The sequence below is a fragment of the Rhinolophus hipposideros genome, assembly GCF_964194185.1.
Source record: "Rhinolophus hipposideros genome assembly, chromosome: 20".
Taxonomy (NCBI): Eukaryota; Metazoa; Chordata; class Mammalia; order Chiroptera; family Rhinolophidae; genus Rhinolophus; species Rhinolophus hipposideros.
In genome coordinates this window covers 13,284,498-13,312,169 of record NC_138066.1, presented here as the reverse complement: position 1 = coordinate 13,312,169, position 27,672 = coordinate 13,284,498, and the positions used below count along the sequence as shown (strand labels likewise).

At 44.9% G+C, this 27,672-nt stretch overlaps 1 protein-coding gene across 1 annotated transcript in view; it reads right to left on the bottom strand.

Annotated features, from left to right (window-relative positions):
• Positions 1-18,769, bottom strand: part of NCBP3 (nuclear cap binding subunit 3) — a 31,961-nt gene extending 13,192 nt beyond the window's left edge. Inside the window, exons 1-7 of the mRNA XM_081027243.1 lie at positions 18,486-18,769; positions 16,518-16,583; positions 14,853-14,958; positions 5,500-5,625; positions 2,888-3,016; positions 2,607-2,683; positions 1,798-1,906 (exon numbers count right to left, since the gene is read on the bottom strand). Coding sequence (XP_080883369.1) covers positions 1,798-1,906; positions 2,607-2,683; positions 2,888-3,016; positions 5,500-5,625; positions 14,853-14,958; positions 16,518-16,583; positions 18,486-18,668 — 796 coding nt within the window. The 5' untranslated portion in view covers positions 18,669-18,769. The remainder of the gene's footprint in view (positions 1-1,797; positions 1,907-2,606; positions 2,684-2,887; positions 3,017-5,499; positions 5,626-14,852; positions 14,959-16,517; positions 16,584-18,485) is intronic.
• Positions 18,770-27,672: the final 8,903 nt, after the last annotated feature.

The window sequence follows — 27,672 nt, the reverse complement described above, 5'->3', positions numbered from 1 at the left end:
GTGACCACACACACTTTCATAATGTAAAGGTCTCTGACAGCTTCTTGCGTGCTCGCTGACTGCAAAGGAGGAACACCCCCTGTGAACAAAGCCAGTGCTTATGTAACCTTGGTTGCACAAACCAGTATGTGCCACCTACAAAAAAACATGCCCACCAGCTCCTTGGAAAAATGGCTGGTTCCAGATCTGAGGCAGGGAAAATACAAGTTGAGTCTGGAAAAACAGTATGTTTTATTGTGCCCTAAAGAAAGTGATCAGAGAATCATGGAGGCATGTCAAAACCACACGGCTGGGAGGGGCTCTGCTGGTCCAATCATGACAATTCGTGAACCAAAATGAGAGTAACGGATGCGAACCCACTGAATAAGACCCCACGAGTCTAAACTGATATAAACAAGTAAATAAACAAATGGGTAAAAGGGAAAGCGCTTCCTTACAGCAGACTGCCAGCTAATAAAGAAGTGATGGAGTAAAAAGGTCAATGGACGCTAAAATTACCGAGAGACTTTGATGAACAGGCGACTTACATAATCTCAAAGTATCTCCCCACAAATTTTAAAATTACAAATGTAAAAATAGTAACTTTATAGTGTAGAGAAACCTGGTGATCATTATTTTTTTTTTTTTGGGGAACCGAACCGGCGGCCTTCGGAGTTGGGAACATGGAGCTCTAACCGCTTGAGCCACCTGGCTGGCCCCTGGTGATCATTATTTTAACAAAGTGATACAAGTTAACATCCCCGGGAGAGGGACAGATATCACGTGCCTCCTGATATGATGCACTGAAAACGACACGACATCACTTCCACGGTATTCTTGCCTAAAATGCACAACCGAAGTTTAATCAGGAGGAGACATTAGATAAACTCAAACGAACGGTCAGTCTATAAAACAACGAGCCTATACTCTTTAAAAAATGGGCCAGTCAAAGAAAAGAAAGCAAAGGAGTAGTTCCAGATTCAGGGAGACTAAGGAGACATGGCACATACTTCCACTCTGAGTCCTAGAGTCGATCCCAGTTTAGTGGGGGACGGTATAAAGGATAATCCAAATTTATCTGACAATTATCATCATCCTCCTCCTCATCAAGAACTGCTAACACAGCACTCAGTGCGTGGCAGGCAGGGTTAATTTACAGAGTGGGGGAATTACTGGAACAACTGACAAACTCTGAATGTGGACTGTGGATTAGGTTATAGTGTCGTTAACGTTACATTTCTTGATTTTGGTAACTGTACTGTGTGTAAGACAAAGTCCTCGTTCTTCAGAAATATATACTGAAGTATTCAAGGGTGAAGGGTTGTCATCTCTAACTCTCAAACAATAAAAAAAATTGTGTACAATTAAAAAAATATTGTTTTTAATACGCACCAAATCATTGTGCATAAAAAGCCTTACAAAATATTAGAGATTTGATTTAACTCCTTAGGGAATTAGAGCTGAAAGGCACTATTAGCAGTGTCCAGGAGGATATTGTTATGATACATATACAATTGTAAAAGGTTTTCATAGTTCAGGTGATAAATTGGCTGAAAAGCACATGAGGCAAACCAGCTTTAAAAGAAAATAACTTACTTTAGCCAGAAATCACAAAAGGATACAAATAGCCAACATTCACATTCAAAGACAGAAATTCCAACTCAAGCAGCAAGCCATCAGGTCATAAGCACAGAATATTATAGTTGGAAGGGATTTTGAGATTACTTGATCTGACTTTCGATTCAAAAGAGAAGGATGTCACTCAATAATAAATCACATTGATTAAAAATAAATATCAATACCAAATATCACATTTACCTTTTGTAGCAAACCTCATGAATAACCTATTTCCTTTAGCAAGTTTGTTAGCTGGACGAAGATCATTTCTTAGCAGAGATTCTTCTTCTACCTGAGATAACGTGTCCAACTTAAGAAAAAAGAGCATTTCAATATAAAAATTAAAGCCTTTCATATTTATTCAGTAGCAAAGTTAGCACTGATTAAGAAAGAATTCTGCTGTTAGTTAATACTCCATCAGCATTACAGCACTAGTTCCTCTGTAGAATTTCTAAGTCAGAGGTATTCCCTGATCACCTTGTCTAAAAAAATGGTCTCCATCATTCTCTAGCCACTTACCCTTTCCTTCATAGCACTCACCGCGTCCTGACTTTATCTTACATATCTGTGTTACTGTGTACTGTCTATCTTCGCCACTTGAATGCAGGCTCCAAGAGGGCAAAGACTGTTTCGCTTGACGCTATACCCCCAGCACCCAGATTTAGTATATAGTAGGCACTCAATGAATATTTTTTAAATGAATCCACTTTAAGTTTTCCAACAATAGTATATAATCTATTAGGAAACATGCCCTTACTTGCTGCTTCTTCAAAATACTTCTCAATAAAATCTTTTTCTTTTATACAGTAGTGTGAGTACTCTTCTAAGATCTCAAGATGAATCGTTCATTATAGCCATACAAACTTAAAGGCCAAGAGCCTGTTGCACCCTCAGAAGGTCTAATGGTGAAAGCCAGAGGAAGAACAGAACTAAGTCTTTAAGCCTTAAATAAAGACAGTAAGCCGTTTTTTACAGTCAGACCTCGCCTGTATCTTTGCCCTATTACTAACCTCGACATCACTTGAGTTTTCATCTTCCACTTCTCCTTCTTCAGCCTCATCATCCTCTGAGCTGTCTTCCTGCTTGTCTACAACGGAATGTGAGGAACAAGGTGAACCTTCACAGAACTCCATCTCATCATTTAAAAGCCCGATATTTTCTCCTCCTATTTATTGATGATCCAAAGGATCATAGAAATAAGCGGTGATGAGAAGCTGTGTAATACGCTGCACAGAAAGCCAAACCAGCTACGTCAATAACAGGACCTTCAGTCCCAAAGGCCCTCAGTTACCTTTTTTACTTTTCTCCGATGACTTGTCCTCACTGGCATCCCTGCTTCTTATCTTATCCAGGGCCGGCAGAGAACTCATATTGATAAGGGCCCGCGTGGCTGTCATTTCATCCAACCAAACCACATTACCTAAAACAAAATATGAAATACAATGTTACACTGAGTCCAAATGGTAACTTTCTCGAGAGCAGAGACTGCATCATCTTCACCGATACAGCCTCATCTAGCTACGGACCGGCATCCTTAAATGTACGACCAACTAACGCAAAGAACAGAAAGTGGTAGTAAAGCCTCCTTCATGAAATTAACCTAGAGCTGCATTCCCAAGTTGGGTTCCACAAAATAATGGTCAAAGATTCCATGAAAAAGGGTTCTATATATTAAAACTGCCTGGCGCACAGTGAGTGCCACGTGTTAGCAGTTCCTGATGAGGACACTGGTGACAATTATCAAATAAATTTGGATTATCCTTGCCTGCCCCCTATAGGTAAGCTGTCTGCTGTGCCCTGTCATCGGGACATGCTTATGAGTGACGCTCCCCCGTTGTAAAGTATGGGAGATGACGGTATCCTCATGGGATACAAGCAACGAAGGCAGGACAGACACTTGGCTTTCTGGCAACTCACCAAATTCACTTCTTTAAGGAAAAGAATTTAGCAAGAAAAACATTTTGAGAAGTCTTGTATAAAAGAAACCTGTTTAAGTGTTTAAAACAGCATTTATATCTCAGTTTGAGAAACGAAGGTCTAAAGAGTCTCATCTTTGTTACTGACATGTCACATCACCTTGGGTTTCTGATGTACAGTATGAGGTAGTTGAACTGGATATTTCTAAGATATCATAACGCTGATATCCCTTAGCTATTTTTAATGACTTCAACCGTAGTTAGCAAACTACAACCTGCAGCCCAGATCCAGTCGGTCAAATGTCACTTATTTTATTTATATGTAGACCAGCTTTATCTCGGTATAATTAATGTACAATAAACTTCACATCCATCGTCGGTTTTTGTAAATAAAGTTCTACGGAAAACAACCAGGCTCATTGCGTTACGCACTGTCTATGTGGCTACATTCATGATAACAATGGAAGAAGGAAAAAGGAGAAACATCTTTTACTCAGTAATGTTTCCTCTTATTTCAGTGAAAACACTGAATCAACATCTTCTAAAGAAAGCAATCCGGAAAACCAGGCTGCTATACAGGGTACACCCTAGTAGGTCAGCACGCTGGCAGTAACTAAAGCCAAACTAGAAGTGAGTCAAGACAAGAAGCCAGCAAAGTGGTCACCAGGGGTCATGCCAGACTTGGAGCTGGGAGAAAAGTTAAAAATTACAGTTATAACATTCACAAATGAAATAGCTCACATGTAAGGGTAAGCAGGTGAAGTTCCAGAAAACACAGTCCAAAGCAAGCAGAGATGAGAGGTCTGATACAGTGTCAGAGGGTTCTGGTCTAGTGTTAGGTTAGAGATACATAGGCAGAGCCAGCCCTATGTATGGCAAGTTGCAAAGACAAAGTCTAAAGCCCTGAAAATGCAGCCCTCACCCCAAGTGTATTCAGTTGAATCCACCCCCTTGTTGGGAAATTGTGGGAGTTAAAAAGGCCTCTCATGTACACTGGACTCAGATCCCAGCAACCAGCCTCCTCAACCCTGGTCACCACCTCTGAACTGACTTAGAACACTCCTGGGGTATAACCTGGCAGACAAGACAATGCATTCTGGTTCTCATCAATGGGCATTTTTTCCTCTCCTAGGCTAATGGCAAAGGTCAGGCACAGACAAGTAGTCTGAGCCATAACCATTCATGCTGAGATAGCAAGAACACTTTTAAAATCAAAAACAAAAGCATATTTGGGGCAATCGGTTAGCTCAGTTGGTTAGAGCGCGGTGCTCTTAACAAGGTCGTTGGTTCAATCCCCACATGGGCCATTGTGAGCTGCATCCTCCACAACTAGACTGAAACAACTACTTGACTTGGAGCTGATGGGTCCTGGAAAAACACACTTAAAATAAATAAGTTTAAAAAAAAACAGGGCTGGCCCAGTGGTCAAGCGGTTAGAGCTCCATGCTCCTAACTCCGAAGGCTGCTGGTTCGATTCCCACATGGGCCAGTGGGCTCTCAACCACAAGGTTGCCCGTTCAATTCCTCAAGTCCCGCAAGGGATGGTGGGCAGCGCCCCCTGCAACTAAGATTGAACATGGCACTTTGAGTTGAGCTGCTGCTGAGCAGATGGCTCAGTTGGTTGGAATGCAGGCTCGCAACCACAAGGTTGCCAGTTCAATTCCTCGACTCCTGCAAGGGATGGTGGGCCCTGCAACTAGCAACGGCAACTGGACCTGGAGCTGAGCTGCGCCCTCCACAACTAAGACTGAAAGAATGACTTGAAGCTGAACGGCACCCTCCACAACTAAGACTGAAAGGACAACAACTTGACTTGGAAAAAAGTCCTGGAAGTACACACTGTTCCCCAATAAAGTCCTGTTCCCCTTCCCCAATAAAGTCCTGTTCCCCTTCCCCAATAACATCTTTAAAAAAACAGCAAACAATAATCTAAAACAAACAAAGAGAACCCAAAAGCATGTTCAACAGAAAACTTGGGTGTACTTACAGGAGGTGTCATCCAACCATTCAATGTGAGCCGGAGGATATTCTTTAAAATAGGAAAAGATGTCCTGGGTACTCATCTCATCCACTCCGCAAATGTAGATTGTCTCTAGTCTCACTTTGGGGATTGCTAGAAAAACAAGACACAGAAAAGATGACACAATTTTACCATCTGCTACTGCACGTCCTCCAGTAACTCTTTATAACAGTGCAGATAACGTGTTTAGAAAAGAAATATGCTGAACGAGATAGCAATCATTTCAAAAGAAAATGAGACATGACAGCAAGGTCAACTATTTTGATTTTTATCACAGACCAATAGCTTTAAACAAAAGACTGAATTCAGAACAGACATATTTGGCTGAGAAAGATTAAACAAATAGTGTTGATAAAATACATGCTATCTCTCCTCAAATTAAGCTGTATTAATTAAAGTAATACCAAATTCAACAGGATTATTCATTGAACTTGAAAAACTGATTTAAAATGTATATCAAAGAGAAATGTGCAATAGTTAAGACAATTTCTGAAAAACAAGAAGGGTCTCCCTGGGTATAAAGCAAGAAAGGAACTTAAAGAAACCCTACAAATCAATTAAGAAAATGACAATCCAAAATAAAAATGGGCAAAGGACATGAGCAGGCAATTCACACAACAGGAAATACAATAAACATATGAAAGATGACTGACCTCACAACTAATTAGGAAAGTGCATATTGAAACAAGATACCAGTTTTCATCAACTAGATTTTTATAAACTTTGACTCTTATTACCAACTGTTGCTACTGTGGGGGGAAAGAGCCACTCCCTCTACTGGTGGGAGTGTGAAGTGGCACAGCCACTCTGAAGGAAGGACAAATTGGGAGTGTCCACCACAATCGGTGTTTAGCAGCCGCCCGAGGCACACAATTCCATTTCTCAGTATCTCCCCTAAACAGCTGTGGCTTCCCACGGCAGCTCGCACAGAGATGCCCTTCTCTGTGCACAACTTCTAATAACCCAGTAGTTACCAGAGTCATATATCATGGTGTAAGTATATGAAATCAATCGTGGTTGTGCACATAACAGAATACCATGTAGTTACAAACAATGACATAACTTATACACCATCGAAAGAGTCTAAGACACCTTATTGAGTAAGAAAGGCAAGGAGCAGAAAAACATATATCATGTGACGACACTAAAAAAATTAAAACAAAAAGCTAACATATACTTTCTAAGGGTACATATTTGGGAAAATAAAGATCTAGGAAAAGGCCTGGTGTGATTCACTCCACACTGATAACAGTTGTTATCTTTGGGGAGGAAGAAAGGTTAAGGCTGTGGTCACAAAGGAACCTCAGCCCTACCAGGACTGTGTTAATTTTCTACTAAATACTTTTCAATACATTACCTCACTTAATCTTTTTACTTGTGAAATATGCAAATATATCAATAAGAAAAAATAATTTTTAAGTATCTGTAGACGCAACACCTAGCTTTATGTTTAATTTCTTTAAAAGATTTGAGGCAAATAATATGTTACGCATAAAACGGCCCTGTGTAAGCTCTCCATGTCCCTTCTCTCCCTCCCTTCTCTGTTGTAATTCTGTCAAGAACTCAATGTCCATTACAAGTATGTTTTGATATGTCTTATAGTACTTTTATGTAAAATACATGAGAATACTTTTAGATAAAACATTTTTAAATAGTTGTTTTGCCATTTGGAAAAGTAAAAGACAGGTTTAATGGGAGCCATGCTGTATAAGGCGAGTACCTTCCTGCCAGCCAGCTTCATGAAGATGGAGATGCCATTAAGACTTAGGAATCCCAGCAAGTCCTTATTAGTGACAAGCAGTGGAACAGTGAACAAAGGCCCAAATGAGATGGGTGTCCATATGGGACATCCAGGGTGACTCTAGCATGCAGAATGGGAAACTGAAGGGGTTAGACCAGGGGCCCCTCTCAGTTCTGTGAGCTAAAAAAGCCATGAGTTTGGATGAGAAAGATCCCATGAGAAGTAAAGAGATGGTTCTGAAAAAGATTAACAAACAACAGGGAGAGCTCCTGGTGATGGCAGAGGGAACAGACTGAGGATCAGGGAGAAATGATCTTGTAGGAGTCTGGATCTGATAACAAGGATTTAATCATCAGTGAGACAAACAGAAAATAAAGACCAAAAGAAACAACAAAAATAAATATTAAGAACATCAGAGCATTGCTTTACCATTGCAAGTTTAAAAAAACTCTACAGTTAAGGAAACACCTTAAAAACAAAACAGAAGGTAAAGAACAAAACTTCTGGCCTCAGATATCTTTATTTGAATGTAGAGAATGGTATACACATCTAGAAATGGGCAATGGGTAATCTTGTTCAAAAACAGCAGCTGGAAATATAAAAGAGATGCAAAAGCCGTATCACTGCAGAGATAAACTAGTCTCACTCAGCTCGAGGATGAAAACAGGTTCTTTCTCTAAAGAGAACCAAACTGACAGTGGCAAGACCCACTAGAGATGGAAACTTCTTTTTTTTTTTTTTTAAAGATTTTATTGGGGAAGGGGAATGACTTTATTAGGGAACAGTGTGTACTTCCAGGACTTTTTTCCAAGTCAAGTTGTCCTTTCAATCTTAGTTGTGGAGGGTGCCGTTCAGCTTAAGTTGTCCTTTCAGTCTTAGTTGTGGAGGGCGCAACTCAGCTCCAGGTCCAGTTGCCGTTTCTAATTACCGTTGCTAGTTGCAGGGGGCACATCCCACCATCCCTTGCAGGAGTTGAACCGGCAACCTTGTGGTTGAGAGGACGCGCTCCAACCAACTGAGCCATCTGGAAGCTCAGTGGCAGCTCAGCTTAAGGTGCCGTGTTCAATCTTAGTTGCAGGGGGCAGAGCCCACCATCCCTTGCAGGACTCGAAGAATTGAACTAGCAACCTTGTGGGTGAGAGCCCACTGGCCCATGTGGGAATCGAACCAGCAGCCTTTGGAGTTAGGAGCACGGAGCTCTAACCGCCTGAGCTACCGGACCGGCCCAGAAACTTTATTAAGCTCAGGATTTGATGGAAGATTGCCAACAGAGAATGCTCAATACTTTCTCACCTTGCTGACAATGTCACTGCTTAAAATAAAACAAAGCAGGAGCCCGGATTTCTGCCTAGTCAATGAGAAAGGGCTGACTGTTGAGGAGGAGGTGAACAGATACATTAAGGAACAAGAACTGGACATTTACTGAATGCTGACTACAAACAAGGTGGGGAGGGAACCGTCTTGGATTTTTCTAAAGGAAAGAAGACAACAAATGACAGGTAGTAGGACACAAAACTCAAGTCTTTAGGAAAGCAGATTTCTGAAAATCCAATGAAAAAGTAGCCAATACCATGGCTTCAGATTAGAATGATCAAACAATGTGGAAGACACTAAGTACAGTAACTCAGAGGATGAGTTGATCCCAAGGAAAGAGAAGGCACCAAAGCCTGGGTGAGCACAATTTGCCAAAGAACACATATGGGAGACAGATAAAGGGTAAAGTACTAACAACAAACGCAAGAGAATGAATGAGTGTAAGAAATGTAAGACACTAAAAGACTAACATTAGGCTATGGAAAAGGCTGATGACAAAACTGTCAAGTGAAAAATATAAACAAAAATAAAGCCCAGGGCCGGCCCGATGGCTCAGGCGGTTAGAGCTCCATGCTTCTAACTCCGAAGGCTAACGGTTCGATTCCCAAATGGGCCAGTGGGCTCTCAACCATAAGGTTGCCAGTTCAATTCCTCGAGTCCCGCAAGGGATGGTGGGCAACGCCCCCTGCAACTAAGATTGAACAGGGCACCATGAGCTGAGCTGCAGCTGAGCTCCTGGATGGCTGTTAGTTGGAGCGCGTCCTCTCAACCACAAGGTTGCTAGTTCAACTCCTCAAGTCCCGCAAGGGATGGTGGGCAGCGCCCCCTGCAACTAAGATTGAACACGGCACCTTGAACTGAGCTGCCTCCTGGATGGCTCAGTTGGTTGGAGCGCGGGCTCTCAACCACAAGGTTGCCAGTTTGATTCCTCAAGTCCCGCAAGGGATGGTGGGCTGTGCCCCTGGCAACTAGCAACGGCAACTTGACCTGGAACTGAGCTGTGCCCTCCACAACTAAGACTGAAAGGACAACAATTTGACTTGGAAAAAAAAAAGTCCTGGAAGTACACACTGTTCCCTAATAAAGTCCTATTCTCCTTCCCCAATAAAATCTTTGAAAAAAATTTAAAAATAAAAAATAAAGTCCACGTGCAGGAAAACTTAGAAGGAAATAAAGAAAATATTGACAATGACTGGGTTTGGGTGGTGGACTGTGGGCAACTTTTCTTCTTACTCTACTTTCCAAATTTTCTTTGGTAAGCATGAGTTGTTTGTGTAACATCTCATGAAGAAAGGGTACAGTCCAGACTATACAGCTCATCAAAAATGCTGACAGTATTAAAAAGTGTCTAGAGCAATACTGCTTTAGGAAGATAATGTGGGGAAAAAGGCAGAACTGTTTATCTGTTTCTACTAATTGACAGTAGAACAGCTATCATTAAGTAGAACTAAAATCCAAGAAAGGTCTCGAAAGCATAAGAATTAGTTCTAATAGACTGAAATCTTCTGGACCAAAATTACATCCCAATGTAGTGACTGAAACATGTAGCTGAGATCTCAGAGTTAGGTAGTAATCTCTAAAAAGTCACAGAGAGGGAGCCAAGTACCTTAAAGCCTTGAGAAGGACTCATCCTGTACTGATTTTCCTAAAAGGGGAAAAGATAAATTCGCAAACAACAAATTGAAAAGATTAATGTCAATCTCTGAAATTTTTTGAAAAGCAGCGTATCAGACAGATCCTTTAAGAAACCAAGACTCTCCCATAGAAAAATGATGTGAGTTCACAAAGGAGCAAGCCACACGAACCTCATTTCTTTTTGTGGAATCATGAGCAGGCCAAGAAATTCAAGTAATACCACAGATGGTGTTCTGTCTCGAGATCATTAAAGCATGTAACCTAGGTCCTCATGCCAATCAATGACATGTGGAGCTGATAATAAGGCTTACAATTCACGGATCTATGTTTCATGGCACAATATGGGATTACCCTGTTCGACATTTAGCCACGACTGGAAGGAGATGCCGAAGCCAGGCACACCAAAGTGACGAGCGTAGCTAAAATGTTTAAAGGCACAGTTAAGATGAAAATGAACCCAACAGGTTGAAATGGAGTCTTTAAATTAAGATGTAACTTGATAGGGATAAATAAGAAGGTTCATTTTTTTTTTAATTTATTGGGGTGACAATTGTTAGTGAAATTACATAGATTTCAGGTGTACAATTCCGTATTACATCATCTATAAATCCCATTGTGTGTTCACCACCCAGAGTCAGTTCTCCTTCCATCACCATATATTTGATCCCCCTTACCCTCATCACCCACCCCCCACCCCCTTACCCTCTGGTAACCACTAAACTATTGTCTGTGTCTATGAGTTTTTGTTTCTCATTTGTTTGTCTTGTTTTTGGTTTATATACCACATATCAGTGAAGTCATAGGGTTCTCTGCTTTTTCTGTCTGACTTATTTCGCTTAGCATTATACTCTCAAGATCCATCCATATTGTCACAAATGTTCCTATATCATCTTTTCTTACCACCGAATAGTATTCCATCGTGTATATATACCACAACTTCTTTATCCATTCATCTATCGAAGGACATTTTGGTTGTTTCCATGTCTTGGCCACCGTAAACAAAGCTGCAATGAACATTGGAGCACACGTGTCTTTATGGATAAATGTTTTCAAATTTTTTGGGTAGATACCCAGGAAAGGGATTGCTGGGTCATATGCTAATTCTATTCGTAATTTTCTGAGGAACCTCCATGCTGCCTTCCATAACGGCTGCACCAGTCTGCATTCCCACCAGCAGTGGATGAGGGTTCCTTTTTCTCCACAGCCTCTCCAACACTTGTTACTATTTGTCTTGATGATATCCATTCTGACTGGGGTGAGGTGATATCTCATTGTGATTTTTATTTGCATTTCTCTGATGATTAGTGATGTTGAGCATTTTTTCATATGCCTATTTGCCATTTGAAGAAGGTTAATTTTTAAACAGTGCCTCAACTACAAGACGAGAAAGACTGTCTTAATGGGTGCAGTTCCTGGGACAAAGACCAGGGTGCTTTGGTTGACTAGAAGATGAGTACAACATTATGAAATGGTGAGGACAGAGACTGTGTTAATAGTTCCGCCAAACTCTCCATGAATCCAACTATATCTGGAATCTACACCTCACCTTATATTAAATGTTCTTATAAAGAACATTTAAAAATTGGAAAGAGTCTAGAGGAGGGAGACCAGAGAGTCAAATCACATAAATCACATAGGAACTAGTCTGTGTGTGAATGAAGAAAGGGCTTAATGTTGTTCTAAGGGTCCACAGTAATAGACAGAAATTACTAGAAAGCAATTTCTGTTCAACACAAGGAACATGTATCAATATATATCCCAAACCAAAATTGATGGCTTCATAAATAGTTCTACTGCCACCGCTAGGAAACGTTCAGGCAGAAGCCAAAAGGCCACTGGGAACTTTGCCAAAGGGCCTGCAGTGCTGGAAGGAGGAGGACTTTAATGACCCCGAAGGTCCCTTCCAACCCCGAGAGCTTTGATTTTGGGGATGAGGAGACTGAAGCTGCCTGACAGCGAGTTATTCAAGAGCAGCAGCACGTCACTGTTCCTGCAAAATAGTCCAGTGCAGCATTCCCCAAACTCTGGGCCAGAATGCTGGCAGGCCGGGAACACAGGCTTCAGTAGGCCAGCCTTCAAATGCCAGCCTTGCTACGTGCCTACCTGTGGGCAAGTTTCTCTACCTCTCAGCACCTGATTTTCCCCATCAGTAAAACAGAGATGATACATACCTTCTCTTCACAGGATTGTTGAAAGGGTAAATTAACCACATAGCGGAGTAGCACGTAGTAAACACTTATCAATAGGTATATTTTATTATTGTAATTGTATTAGGAAGCAATAACTTGATATCTAGTGTGGCTGTAGGAGTTAAGATGTTTATTCTAATGTCCCCATTCACCCAAGAGGCTGGGCCCCTTAGACAACTACTTGGAAGATGGAAAACTCCAGAGGATGGTAATAATAACTAACGTTTATTGGGGACTTACTGTGTGCCAGACACCACTCTAACAACTGTAACATTCTGTTAGAGCCTCCCAACAATCCTAGGAGAACTACTGGTATCTGCCTTTCCAGATGAGGAAACTGAGGTTCTTAGGGGCTAAGTAACTTGTCCAAGGTCACAGAGCTATTATAGAAAGTGACAGGTCAGGATTTGCACATAGGCAGTCAGGCTTCAGAACTCACACTTTTAACCACAATTATCAATGGTTCTCAATCTTGACTGTACATGAGAACTACCTAGGGAGATAGAAAAATATCTCTGGGACCTATCACCCCTACCCCCCCCACCTCCCATCTCCCATTCTAATTTAAACTGATCTGGGATAGACAGTAGCGTTCTCCAGAGTTTAGGAACACTACCCTAGGCCATGCTGCTTCCTGGATGAAAAACAGGGTGTAATGAGCAACTTGCCCCTGCTGACATCCTGGAAGATCTATTGCTTTTTAGGAGTACATATCTTTAGAACCATGAGCTCAGGATTGCTTTTCTAAAAAAAAATTTAAATTGAAAAAAAAATTTAACCCCCAAAGTGATCCTATTCAGGTAGGTATCATATTCCCATTACTCAGACAAGGAGACTGAGACCTAAAAAGGTTTAATAACTTGTCACATTCACAAAGGAACTGAGACTAGATTCCAGGAGGGCTTTCGCACCCTAAAGAGCTCCCACAGAGGTAGGAAAGAAGTTTGGGTGGGTGATTAGGGATGCTTCACAGAGGAAATGACATCTGAACCAGACAAAGCGTGGGATAAGGAAGGGCAAAATCAGCGGGGATAAAGTCACGAACAAGATCAGAGGCAAGACGTCACACGGAACATTCACAGGACTAGAAGTAAACAGGTGTGGTGAAACTATCCTGCTTGCAAGGTGGAGTTATGAGAGAGGCTGGAGAACTCTACTTGGGCCCAGCCTAAGCAGGTACATGAATGCCAAGCTGCACAGCTGTCCTTGGCCTTCACAGGACTTTTCCTGAAACAGAAGGCTGCTCAGGCAGATGCCTGGAAACTCAGGCTGCAAAGGAAGCAAGGTCATATTTCCAACTTGAAATCATGATGCAGGAAAAAGAGTAAAGCCGCAGCCAGAGTTGAGCTCTGCATCTAAGCTACTTCATCCACTGGGATGGACTGAGCAGGTTGGGTCTGTGCTCTCATATCACATATTATAAGGTAAGAGAGCAAAGTAGTTAAGAGCAAGGCTTTAGGGTCAGATAAACCCAGGTCTAAACCCTGACTATTACTAGCTATGTACCAACGGGCATTCATGAAACTTCTCTGAGCCTATTTCTACTTCTTTGTAAAATAGGAATAAAAAATAGATTCCTCATTGTGAGAAAGTAATAAGAAATGAATATGCAACGTGCTAATTAAAACAGTGCCTGGTAAGAGAGCACGTTCCCAATAAATAGAGACTATTTTTTCAGTCATTCAACATTCAAGCCTAGAGAAACTCACACAGATAAGTACAGACCTTTAACATGCATTCAGGTCTGCCTATTAATTAAGCCCTTCACAAATACCCAAGTTTGTAAATACAACAGAGGGAGACCTTTCGTATTCATGGATTTATATTAGAGTGGAATAATAAATTAGGCGATGAACTCACTAAAAAAGTAATAACTTTCCCTTTTATTTATAAATTGTTTCAGAAGACTGGGGCACATTACTCTCTATAATTCATGGCGAGTTCCAGGAAGCAAAATACCCTAACAAAACACAAAAATTAAATAAAATCACACGCCTGTATCAACAGAAGTATTGATGGCTTTCCCTCACCCATCTCAATATTGTTCTGATTCCCCTAAAAGAAGGTCTCACTGCGATACACGTCCACGACGTTTAAAGGGAAAGAAAAGTTAACCCTTCTGTGATAAAAGCAGAAAATGAGTAAGGTTCTATACAGAAGCATAGGTTCTAATCTCAGCTCTGCCACTCACTGGGTGACTTGCTCTGGGCCTCCTCTGATAAGACAATCTCTTTTTTTTCAGCTCTAACATCTGAGACACAGTTAACAGCAGCTCGACTTTAAACAGGTCACCGCAGAAATGGAGACTTCACAAGTTCCCTTCCTTTGGGAGTATCTGGATGAGGATTGGACATGCAAGTCAAGGCCAGAAGCACAAGGCCAAGCAGGGAAAAGTTATTCTCTGGAGAAATGAGGGAAAATTCCCCCGAAACACCCCGTACCTTTCTTCATCATGTCTCGGTCCAAGGCTACATTTCTTTGGGCAAGATTTACTTCTGATCGAAAATGGAAGCGCTTGGCTCGCTGTTCTTTCTTTTCAATTGCTTCCTAGACGGTATGGAAAAAGCCATGTTTCAATGGACAAGGAAAGTTAAATCACACACACAATCACAAACACAACATAACGCATCAGTGACAACTCTAAAATAAATCAGGAGAAACAAGCAACAATGTACCTTTAACAATTTTTTCAAGAGAACTGGATATTCAAAGTCAATTACTAGGAGGGCATACACTAACGCTGCTATACTTTGCAATAATCTTCATGATGATTCTATGCCTATCATGGTGTCTGGAGAAGCGTAGGAATTCAGTGAATATTTGTTGATTCAATGAGTAATAAATGCTTTAGTTCTCTGACATTTCATTTATTATGAGCAATCAGTCTTTGAACAAATTACAACTAAACAATCTCAACTTCCCAATTTTCCAGGTGCAGAAACTGAGGCACAAAATAGTTAAAAGGTTTGCGGAAGGTACCTCAGCTAGTAAGGGGGGGGCAGATGTTCTGATCTCAGTGCTATTTCTAGGAGCCCTACTACCACCCCCACTTCACACTGTCTGCATGGTTATCACACCTATCACATTCTTCCACATTATGTATGCCTGAGCAGTCCACTCCCTAAGGCTTTTTCCCGGTTTAAAAATAACATTGAGGCAAAGAAACTCTGTCTTCTATTCTAGGCTTGTGTCTATGGAATTGCCAGTTTGCATCCTTAAGTGACAAGAAGCATTGACGCTTCACTGAAAAACAAAATAATCAGCTTCGTAAGTTTTTTTCAAGAGCTAAAATAAATCAGGTCCAACTGTGGGTTTCGGATAGCTCTTAGGAACCCTTCACTAACTGTGTATTAACTTTGCCACACTAATTGAAGGTCTGACTATAGAAAGCTTGTGGGGATTGGTAAAGCAGCAACACTTCTGTTATTTCCCAATAGTTATGCTAATTTTCTTCACTTAAGTCTTTCCAGTGCAAACAATTAATCTACCTTCCTTTAGCCATAATTTAAGTACCAATTCTGGGATTACTACCCTTTCCCCCATATATCTGTTTCATATAATGGCAAACTGTGTAGGATTAAGAACAGTACAGTCCACTTCTTTTTCCATTACAACAGGAAAACATCTTCACTTTATTTTCTTGTCTAAAAGGTCATTTTTTTCTTTTGGCCTTTAAGCCATCTGACTGAGACCCAGATAAAACATAAGCATGACATATTTAATTTTTGCTTTTATACATCCAATGTAGCAATATAATGCTATTATTCATGTTTTATTTCATTTAAAGTGGAAATAGTATATGCACTTTAAAGAAGGGACATAGCATTAAAAAAAGCATTCTTAGTGCAGAACTTTTTCTTGAATGTGGTTACGCAGTCACCCTGGTATTGTGATTTTCATCTTGTCGTGAATATGAGAACAAAATACTGCCCAGATGTTTCCAGAATGCACGAAGGCATCACTGTATAATGTGAAATTTAAGTTAAATTTTTTTAATTCTGCAGCAAAACAAAATAGGAGGTAAAGAATAATTGCAGTTCCACAAGTCCTAGGGACCAAGTTCACCCGCTTCTCAAAATGAATAAATAAATCCTGGTCTGCCTTACCTTGGAAGTGACATCGATTCCGGTGATGAAGCTGCCAGCCTTATTTTCATATCTTCTGCTTGTGTCCTAACACAAAGAGGAAAGGTATGAGATGCTTACAGCTATTGAGGAAAATCTCATAATAAAAAACAGCTGATGCCTTTCGACTAGTCATTCGCTTCAGCAATCCTTCCCTAGCCTCACAACCCCTATTATGAGGAAACAACATCCCAGGGACTCCATGGTAGCCATCAACCACCTTAATGAGAAGTCTTTTCTAGAGCAGAGCCTGTGCAAAACCTGAAGTAATTCCACCTATTGAAAGTACCTGTGTAAGTGAAAATCTAAAGGCTTTCGTGAAAAACGTCCATGATGAGGCATACTTCTCTCTCCAACCCAGACAGATCAAAGTCATCAGGCCAGGCCACCAGGTGGAGCACAAGCCCTCACCAAAATGCGGAAAGCCCAGACTCACCCAGACCTCCAAGGGAAAACAGCACAGTGCAATGAAGAAGGTGGGATTTGGAAGCTCGGGACTCAAGTCGCAGTTCACAGATTACACAACACTCTGCAATTTCCTTTGGCCTCTCTGGGCCTAGGTATCCACCATCGTATCTAGGCCTTCCTGACCTCTTTTACTCGTGCTGCAGAACTTTCCATTTCTCCAACAAAATAATCTTATTCCCATCTCAGTCTCTGCGCTTACTGTTGCCCTTGCTGGGAACACGCTCTTCCAAATCTGCACATGGTTGGCTCCTTTTTGTCGTTTAGGGTTCGGCTTAAATGTCACTATCTCCGAGGACTTCCCTGATCATCCTATCCCATTCTGCTGCCCATTGTGCACAGCCCCCGCCCTCTGCACTTTTGTTCCCATTAACATGTTTTATTCTCTTCATAGCATTTACCACGATCTGAAATTGTTTACTTGTGTCCCCCAACTGGAACATAAACTCCAGGAGGGAGTTTGATCTCCATCAAGTGCCTAGGATTGTGCCAGGCACGTAGTGAGGGATGCAATAGATACATGTTAAACTGAATGAATAAAAGGATGATATCGACTTCACAACTGCAGTAATATTTAAATGATACAATGTAGTTCATGGTAAAACGCCACTTTGTTCGTTGTTGCTACCCAAATCATTATCAGTTGCTATCTGTAGTGATCCCACCTTCACCTCTCCCCATAATTTCAATTTAAAAGCATGTCTTGCTGACAGTGGTAAAAAGTAGTTTGTGTTGGGTGAGAAATTAAGTACTTGAGAAGAGCCGTGCAGGTCTGAGACCAGCCACGGGAACCGGACACTGGACCACCAAACCACAAGCAAAACACCTCTCAGTATCCCCACTGTGATTGAAAAAACAGACCAAGGACCACCGCTGCTGGCTGATGTTCTGGGTTCACGAAGGGTCGGATGCTGGGGCCACGGGGTCGGGGCCACAGAGCAGTGGGCTGCCTGGGGGACAAGACGACCCTCGAGCCACAACACAAACCCTGAGTTCCCGGCGCTGACCAGTCCAACCCTTGCAAGAGAACCCCGCGAGTGCTGGGTTTTGCAGACACCAGCTCCCCCGGAGCACGACCGCCAAGGAGGGCTGGACGCTGGCGCCACAGTTCCTTCTGGGCCACTTTTGGTTCTGTTCCCGCTTCATCTCAAGCCCCCAGCCAACCCCAGCCGCTCCTCAAGCACCCCCCGCACAGACCAGCTCGGCGGGGCAGCGGAACGGACGTCCCTAAGTACCCTGCAGCGCCCCCCCGCCTCGTCCAGCCCCTAACACCCATTTCCGGGCGCCCCCGCGCCCTTTCTCCCGCTCCGGGTCTCGCCTCCAGCCCGGAGCCCCTGCCCCCACCCCCCGCGCTCGGCCCCGCGCTCCCCTTCCCCACTTTTCCCCCCGGCCCGGCCGCCGGCCGCCTCCCCTTCCGGCCCGCTTCGGCGCGGGGCGCTCGCTCTCCTAGCGACCGCCTCCTCGCCCACCGTCCCCCGCCCGTACCGGGAGCAGTTCCTTCAGCGAGCGCCGCACCGGCACGATCTCCAGTTCGCCCTCCTCCACCTCCATGGGCTCCGGCTCGCCACGCTCCAAAGCGGAGTCCGCCTCAGGCGACGGGAGCCCCAAGGCCGGGCCCGCTGGGGCCTCCGCCTTCACCGACACTCGCAGGCCCCGTACGGCCGCCATCGCCGCCCGCCGGCCGCACCACTGAGAGCCCGCCCCGCACACCCGCTGGCTAGAGCGCCGCCGCCACGGGCTACAGAGCAGCCGCCGCCGCTACCTAGAGCGTCGCCAGCGTCAGTTAGCAGGCCCCTCCCCCTTTAGCGCTGCCGCCCCCTGGTGGCAGGAGGAACCCGGGCAGGCTGGAGCGGGCCCCGGAGAAGAGGAGGCGGGACCGAATGGAGACGGGGACGGGCCTGTTGGAGGGGGCAGGGCCAGGAGGAGATCGGTATTTTCTGGGCTGAGAGAACAGTTAGGCCCAGAGCGGTAAGCCTGTAATGAAAGCTAACTTTCCTAAGAGGTCATTACGTGCCAGTGACTGTTGGAAGCGCTTGAATCCCTACGACAACCCGATGAAGTAGTAGCACTGTTAGTCCCCAGTTCACATATAAGGAAACTGAGGCATAGAAATTTACTTAAGGTGACAGACTATTTAAAGAGATAAAACCTGGATCTGAGCCTAGACAATCTGGCTCCAGAGCCCAGAATGAGCTTTGGTCTGTCACCGCTAGGCAGTCTGTAGGTTTACAATGTATTTGCCTTGCCAACGTTAGTCTTTTGCAGGTGTCCCAATAGTTGACCCAGTTTTCCATACACAAACATGGAGACTTCGAGAGGGTAGTGAGCTGCCCAAAAGCCAGAGCTGAACCCTCAATTCCCTGACTCCGGAGGGTGTAGTCCACTGGAAGGGTCTGAACGTGGTTTCTTGCAGACATTTCAACAAGAGCGTGGTTGGGAGACGGGGACTGTCCTACAAGCTCCCAGAGGGCGCCACCGGTCAGTTTTTGCTTTGGGTCCAGATTTTGCACCTTCCTCCCGGTGTTAACTTGAGCTAGTTCTGGTCCCTTTCTGGGCCTGTCTTCCCATCTCAGGAGGGCATGGGTGGGACCCTGGGGTCTCTGGGGACCTGCCAGCTATGATCATGGAGGAACAAATCATTATAAACCAAGGGAGAGCATGATCAGCATCAAAGCTGGCTGGTTCTGCTCCTTACGCCACGTGTGACCTTGGGCAAGCCACTTAACACTTCAGAATCTCAGTTCCTTCGGCAGTAATATGGGACAACATTACTCACCCCCAAAGGAGGTTGTGAGGGTTCAATGAGATAATTATATGTACATACAGGATCGAACAGAAGGGACACAGTACATCAGTTCTTCTTAAATGTGGGCTAAAATCACAGGAGAAACAAGATGGAGCTCTTGAGAAGGCTAGTTTTGACAAAAGGGACGCTAGTTACAAAAGGGGGTTGCATGCACGGAATGCATTTGTGTGAATTTTTAAGAACATTTCAGAGGAAGTTTGTGCTTGGGGTGGCTAGCTTTGGGCGACAGTCACAAACCCCACCATTACACGTGTTTTCTAGGCTTGAGGAGTTGGGGAATGAGGAGAAGAGGAATCCCTCCTCAGCTATGGACACCTGGAAGCCAGCAGAGAAGGCTGGGCAGGCCTCTCACCCTGCAGCGTGGGAGGAGCCTTGTGGCTTGAGGACTCAGGCCGTTCAGGGAGAACCATCTCCTGTGGCAGAGCTCCAGCTGGCAGGAGAATTAGGAATCCAGAGCAAGTCAGGGCATCAGGCTAACACCAGGGTTCCTAGGCTTCTGTCAGGGAAGCCCTTCATGTCAGTCTCTTTTTAGTCACCTGACTCACCACCCGCCCCCCCTTTCCCGTCCTGGTGCAGCCTGCTGAAGTGGGGCCATGGAAACAGAAGTGGTCAAAAATAATTCTCGAACAAATTGAGCGCCGTTATGGTGGTTCAGGTGGTTGGAGCTCCATGCCCCTAACGCCGAAGGTTTGATTCCCACTTGGCCAGTGGGCTCTCAACTACAAGGACGCTGGTTAGACTCATTGACTCCTGCAAGGGATGGTGGGCTGCGCCCCCTGCAACTAACAAAGGCAACTGGACCTGGAGCTGAGCTGCGCCCTCCACAACTACGATTGAAAAGACAACAACTTGATTTGGAAAAAATCCTGGAAGTACGCACTGTTCCCCAATAAAGTCCTGTTCCCCTTCCCCAATAAAATCTTTTTTTAAAAAAAGTTGAAAAACATGACTCCCCAATATGAAATGAACACATATCAAAGCTTTTATTCATTCATTAGGGGATGAAGACATCAATAAGATATGAAGACTGGTTCAAAAAAGAATTTGGGAATGAATACAGAGTTGGTCAGTCAAAAGAACACAGAAATTAATGTAACAACACAATTTAATGTCCTACAAGGCAAAAAAAAAACACAACCTTTGAGGTTTCCTTTTCTACCAGACAGAAAACATTGACATCGCTGTTGGACAAGAATTCTTTGCTCATTATGAATTTTCTATAAATTAACTTCTACCTTAGAGAGCTGTAAAATACCCTAATAGATAGTAAATCGGTAGGTGTTCAAAGGTACACATCCCTAGAAAATCAGATAATCCCTGGGCAAAACAGGTACGTTGGATAACACCTGGCACTACATTGAAAGAATATCAGTGTAGTTCTTTTTCCTGTTCTTTTTTCCTATTTCCAAAGTCTGGATGATTTTTTATTAACAGAAGAAACCAGGAGAGTGGGACACTGGGACAGACTGAAAGAAGAGTTTCACCCAGGAAGTGATCAAGTAACAAAGGCAGCCACGTGTTCACAGTGAAACTTGGCTTGGGTCTAGAGGTTTGTTGGCCATCGGTGACCTTGATGAGACGATGTCCATGAAGAGGAAGGTGAATTAGAAATGGGACTTGCGGAAGTGTGGACAACTCTTTTGAGAAGTTTGTGAAGATGGAGGCTAGGGGACAAAGAGGATATTAAGGGTCATCTGAAAGATTCCTCTTTCTTAAAATTTTGACTGAAATTGGCCACTCCTTCTCTCTTCCAGGGAAGAGGGGAATGGATAATGGGATCCTACCTCTCCTGGGATGAAAAAGGGAAAAGCCATTAAAAGGTAACGTAAGCTCCTACTTACAAATGCTACTTGAGAACTGGTAACATGGTCCACTGGCCTGAGGTGATGCCCTGCTGATTCCGAGTTGTTCTCTGATGCAGTTTTAAATTGGACACCCACAACCCCACGCCCCCAGTTCACGTCCTTGGAATATGTGCAGGTTGGTAATTAAGGAGAAGTTGCTACAGTTAAAGAAAAGGTCTTGAGGCAGCTGACCGATGCAGAAGACTTATGTATCTACGAGGTCTGACAAGTTCGTGAACTGTTGCAATAATGTTGCTAACTTATTTTTGGTATCAGAGGGATTATTCATCATGAATTTGTACAACTGGACAAACAGTTAACCAAATTTGCTATTTGGGTGCTGAATGGGCTGCGTGAAAAAGTTAGACGACCTGAACTTTCCCCCAACAATTCATGGCTCTTGCATGTAAGGGAGTTTTTAGCCAGTCAACAAATAACTGTATTGGAACACCCTCCCTACCCACCTGATCCAGGCCTCAATGACTTCTTTCTTTACCCGAAGATAAAGGAAATATTGAAAGGAAGACATTTGGATGACATTCAGGACATCAAGGGCAATATGATGCCAGCTCTGTTAGCCATTCCAGAAAAAGAGTTCCAAAGTTGCTTTGAAGGGTGGACTAGGTGCTGGCATCGGTGCATAGCTTCCCAAGGGGAGTACTTCGAAGGTGACTGTAGTGATATTCAGCAGTGAGGTATGTAGCACTTTTTCTAGGATGAGTTCACAAACTTAATTGTCTGACCTCATATGCTCCCCAACCCCAACACAGCTAAATTCTTGAAAGGATTTTGTTCCCTCACTTTCTCCACCTAACTTGACCACTCAGCATCATGGACACTGATAGCCACTCCCCGGGTCTTGAAACCACACACAATCTTCTATTGTATGGTCACACTTGGTTTTCTTTTCACTTCCCAGGCTACGCCTGCTACAGTGCCTTTTAGGGTTCTTCCTCCTTTCCCCAACATTAACAATCCCCCAGGGCTCGATCCTGGGCCCTCTTTCTTCTCACCCCGTGCTCACTCCCTGGCTTCCTATTCCACTGCCATCCACAGCCTGAGGACTCCACATCTCCATCTCCAGTTTTCCCCTCTCCTCTGAGCTCCAGACCCATAGGTCCAACTACTTATTGGACATCTTCCCTTGAATGTCTCAAGGCACCTCAGACTCAACTTGCCTAAGACTCAGAATCCTCCTTCCAAGCCGGGTCCGTTCCTGTGTTCCCTACCTCCCTGATCAGCACTGTAGTGAATCCAGGTGTGCAAGCCTGGAAGCCAGAAGCCACCCTTCACCCCTTCCTCTCCCACCCCCATAGCCAGGCCACCCAGAGTCTTGTCAGTCTGACCTCCCACATATCCCTCGTGCTCCTCTTCTTCTGTCCCTCCTTTCAGCTCTCATCCCTCAGCTTCTCTCCATCCCAGCCACCAACATATCACCTCTTGTCTGGACATTGCAGTGGCCTCCTCACTGGTTTCTCTGTTTTTCTGGTTCCTCCACTCCTATCCCTCCTCTTTTCAGCACATTATCCAGCCCTTCCTCCTCTCCAGCTGCATGCACGACTCTCCTCCTCACTCCCAACATCACTACTTCAGTTCTTGCAAAGCAAATTGTCCCTCCTACCACAGGGCCCTTGCACAAGCTAGTCACGCTGCTTCGAGATTTCTTTCCTCCCCCATGGCCTTGCTAGCTCTCTCTCAACCTCAGATCTCAGCTGGGGCTTCCCTTCCTCGGGAAACCTCCCCAACCACAGAGAGTCACCACTGCGAGCCTTTCCTATAGAGTACCCTTATCAATTCAAAATCACCCACATATGTGCATGGCAACTTGATTAATGTCTGTCTCCTGCGATGGACTGAGAGCCATGAGAGTAGGAACAGTGTTGATTTAGCTTAGTGTTTAACTCAGTGCCTGGTTATAGAAAGCGCTGGACAAATATTGAAAGGATAGATGGATGGACAGATGGACATATCAGAAGGAAATGAGACCTTTTCCTGAATTAGATTTAGAAACATGAAGCACCAGATATACACCCCCCCTTACCAAATTCTAGACCAGAGCTATTCATGTCAATCCTCAATGTTCATTAAAATCATCTAGGGAAGGACACATACTTGTGACTAGTAGATAAATAAATCCTGGACATCTAATACACAGTACAGTGATAACAGACAACAAAACTGTATTTTAAGCATTAAACATGCTAAGTGACTAGATCTTAATTGTTCCCACCACTAGAAGAAATAATTATATGATGAGACAGAGGTGTTGGGTGTTAGCTAATGCTACAATGGCAATCATATTGTGACACAGATGTATCAAATCAATATGTTGTACACCTTAAATTTATACAATGTTATATGTCAATTATATTTCAATTTTTTAAATAATGAGTTTTTGGGTTTTTTTTTTTATTATTGGGGAAGGGGAACAGGACTTTATTGGGGAACAGTGTGTACTTCCAGGACTTTTTTCCGAGTCAAGTTGTTGTCCTTTCAGTCTTAGTTGTGGAGGGCGCAGCTCAGCTCCAGGTCCAGTTGCCGTTGCTAGTTGCAGGGGGCACAGCCCACCATCCCTTGAGGGAGTCGAACCGGCAACCTTGTGGTTGAGAGGATGAGCTCCAACCAACTGAGCCATCCGGGAGCTCAGCGGCAGCTCAGCTCAAGGTGCCGTGTTCAATCTTAGTTGCAGGGGGCGGAGCCCACCATCCCGCAGGACTCGAGGAATTGAACTGGCAACCTTGTGGTTGAGAGCCCACTGGCCCATGTGGGAATCGAACCGGCAGCCTTTGGAGTTAGGAGCACGGAGCTCCAACAGCCTGAGCCACCGGGCCGGCCTCCAATAATGAAAGTTTTAATCACCTAGAACGCTGAAAGGATTATATACTGTATGATTCCAACTGTACGACATTCTGGAAGAGGCAAAACTACGAAGACAGTGAAAAGCTCGGTGGTTGCCAGCGGTTAGGGGAGTGGAGAGTGAGGGGTTGGAGGGAATGGAGGATGAATGGGTAGAGCACTGGGATTCTTAGGGCAGTAAAACTATTCTGTATAGAACTTCAATGGATACATGTCATTATACATTTGTCAAAACTCACAGAATGTGCAACACAGAGTGAACCCTAATGTAAACTGTGGACTTTCGTTAGTAATAATGTATCAATATCCATTTATCGTTTATAACAAATATATCACACTAATGCAAGATATTACTAACAGGGGAATGGGGGGGTTGGCGGCAGGAGAGGGGGTTGAGAGAGTATATGGAAACTGTACTTTCCACGTAATTTTTCTATAAACCTAAAACTGTTCCAAAAAATGAAGTCTATTAATTAAAAAAAAATAATCCTGACACCCAGACTGCACCCCAGACCAATTAAATCAGGGTGGAGCTCAGGCATCAGGATTTTTTAAAAGCTCCTTAGGAGATTCTAGCATGTAGTCAGGTTGATCACTACTGTTTAGACTGAATTGGGATGGAGCAGACCACAGCTGGGAGCCTTCTCGCAGCCTTGGAGTGGGTTTCCTGGGGAGGTGGTGGGTATTGGCACAGATTGCCTAAAAGGAGAGGATAGCACCTGAAGGCAAGGGGATCCTCTCCTATAAAAGCTCCTTCACCTTGAGGATGGTTCCCTGGACTCTGGGGAGACCAAGCATGGAGAAGTTTAACCAGCCCCTTCCTATGTTAGTCCCCCATTGTTCTGGTTCCATTCCTTCGGTGTAAACTTGTGCCTAGACTATGGGGGAGGGTCTTGAGAGATCAAAGGAATTGGGGGGGTGAGGGGCAAACGGTGCTCAATGCAGAGAACATCAGCCAATCACATGGACTGTGGCTAGAGCCAACAGTGACCAGTCCTGCTGGCGACAGGACAGTGAGCTGGGCGGTAACCGGGGACAAGGAGCCTGTGCAGAGGGCATCTGAGGGAGGAAGCAGGAGGGGTGGCCTCCTGCATGCCCAACGTGTGGGGCCAGCCTTTGGAAAACCAAAGGAGTGGAAATCTGGGTTATAGCTACAGGGGAGGCCTGAGCTAGCTTGCAGGCTGAGAAGAACAGAAGACCAGATAAGGCTGAAGATATACAGGCCAGAGACACAGTTTACTAGGGATTAGGTGGAGAGAACGGGGTTCCCAGAGGGAAGACGCTATTCTTATGATTCAGCTGAGAGATGCTCTTTGAATGGTCTTCATCATGGTGGGACGGAGTTGTGTGTGATACAAGTTGTGAAAGTGACTCAGCCAGTGAGCAAGGTTGCAATTCCTGGGCCCTGATTCACCTTTTAGGAAATGAACCAGACACCAGATCACACACCAAGGGTGCCTCTGGGGCTGTGGCCTGGGGAAGCCTTTCCGGATGAGGTGACCTGGAGATGGCCAGGGCCCAGGCATGGTCAGGGGAAGGCAGGGAGGCTGACTACAAAACCAGGAAGGGCTAATGACAAACGGATCCATCCAAGCTGGGTGGGGGCTGGCAGCTGCCCTGGAGGGTGAGAGGACCCAGACTTTGCTCCCTGGGTCATCCTAGTTAGAGAAATGGATGTGTATGAGACCCCAAAGGGCAGAGCCAGGTCTGTGTGTGTATGGAGGAGGAGACCAGGGCAGGAGATGGTCATTTAAGCCATGGACACCCAGTCCTGCAGGAGGCTGGAGTGGTGCAGGGAGCCCTTGCAGGCCAGGGCAGTTCTGCAGGTGAGATGGGCAGAGACCCCTCCCCAGGCCCTCCTGGCCTCCTCCTGGGCCTCAGTTGACCCTCAGGGCCAGTAACTCTCATTATGTGACTCTCCAGGCCTCCCTCAGCAGAGTCCCAGGCCTGTTTGTTTGCCCAAGGGGAGGCTGTGTGGGTGTGCCAGCCTGTGGGTGGGTGTGTCAGCCTGTGTGTGGGGGTGGGAGGGAGGGATGACTCCGTAACCTGTGGGGTATCTATAGGGGGCCCAGTAGGTGTCTGTGTGTGCCCCTAGGAAAATAGGGACGCTCAGTGGCCCTGACCATCCCTCCCTCCCCTCCAGGCTGAGGCCATACAGGATGATAGTGATTGGGGAGAGGAGGGAGTAGGCAAAGTGCCTGTGGGATCCAGAGCCCAAAGACATTCTCTTCTGGGAACCAGGGCCTCCCAGGGCAAACCTCGGGCTGCACCCCCAGGCTTCAGCTGGACACCTCTGGCCTGGGCTCAGCTCACGTGTGTGGTTCGGTCTGGAAGTGCAGCCTCTGTTTCTGATTGGCCCAGATGTCCGCCTTGTGTGTAGGATTCTGGATTTTCCTGGCCGCTGGTGTGGAAAGACCTGGGTGGGGTGGGTGGGCAGGAGGCCGGGGCTCTAAGCTGGCTCTTCCCTGACTGCTGTGCGACTCTGAGCCAGTTACTGACCCCTGGGCCTCAGTTTCCCTACTACAATGTGCCTTTTAGAATGGTTTTCTTCGTGGGGCAATGATACCATGTACCATGGTCCTACTCAGCCCTTGGCATGGTGATCTTGCCTGTCAGACCCAGGCTCAGGGTTTGGTGACCGACACCTGGGCCGATGAACCAGTCCAGGGATTTTTCTGACTGTAGGCTGGGCCTTGGAGGGAGGGACAACTTTGACAAAGAGAGACAGAGATGGGAAAGGCATGTCCTGGAGGAGTGGGTGAGCCCGAGAGCCGTGGGGAGCGAGGAGTGAAGGGAGTGTGGTGGGAGAGGAGGGCAGGGGGCAGGAAAGCATCCAGAGGCCGGCAGGGCCAACGGCAGGAGCCTCACATGGCAAGATGAGCACTGCAGGGAGCACAGATGGGTTCTGAGAGGGACGGGCAAAGTCAGGTGGGCACCCAAGATCACCTCAGCAGCTGCTAAGAGGATGGATTGGAGCGCTGAGGACCAAGGCCAGGAGACCAGTGAGGAAGGGAGAGACGGTGGGGTCCAAAATCGAGGGCTGCAGTGGTGGGGAGGAAGTGGGAATAAGAACCACACCTCGGGGCGGCCGGTTAGCTCAGTTGGTTAGAGCTCAGTGCTCATAACACCAAGGTTGCTGGTTCAATCCCCGCATGGGCCACTGTGA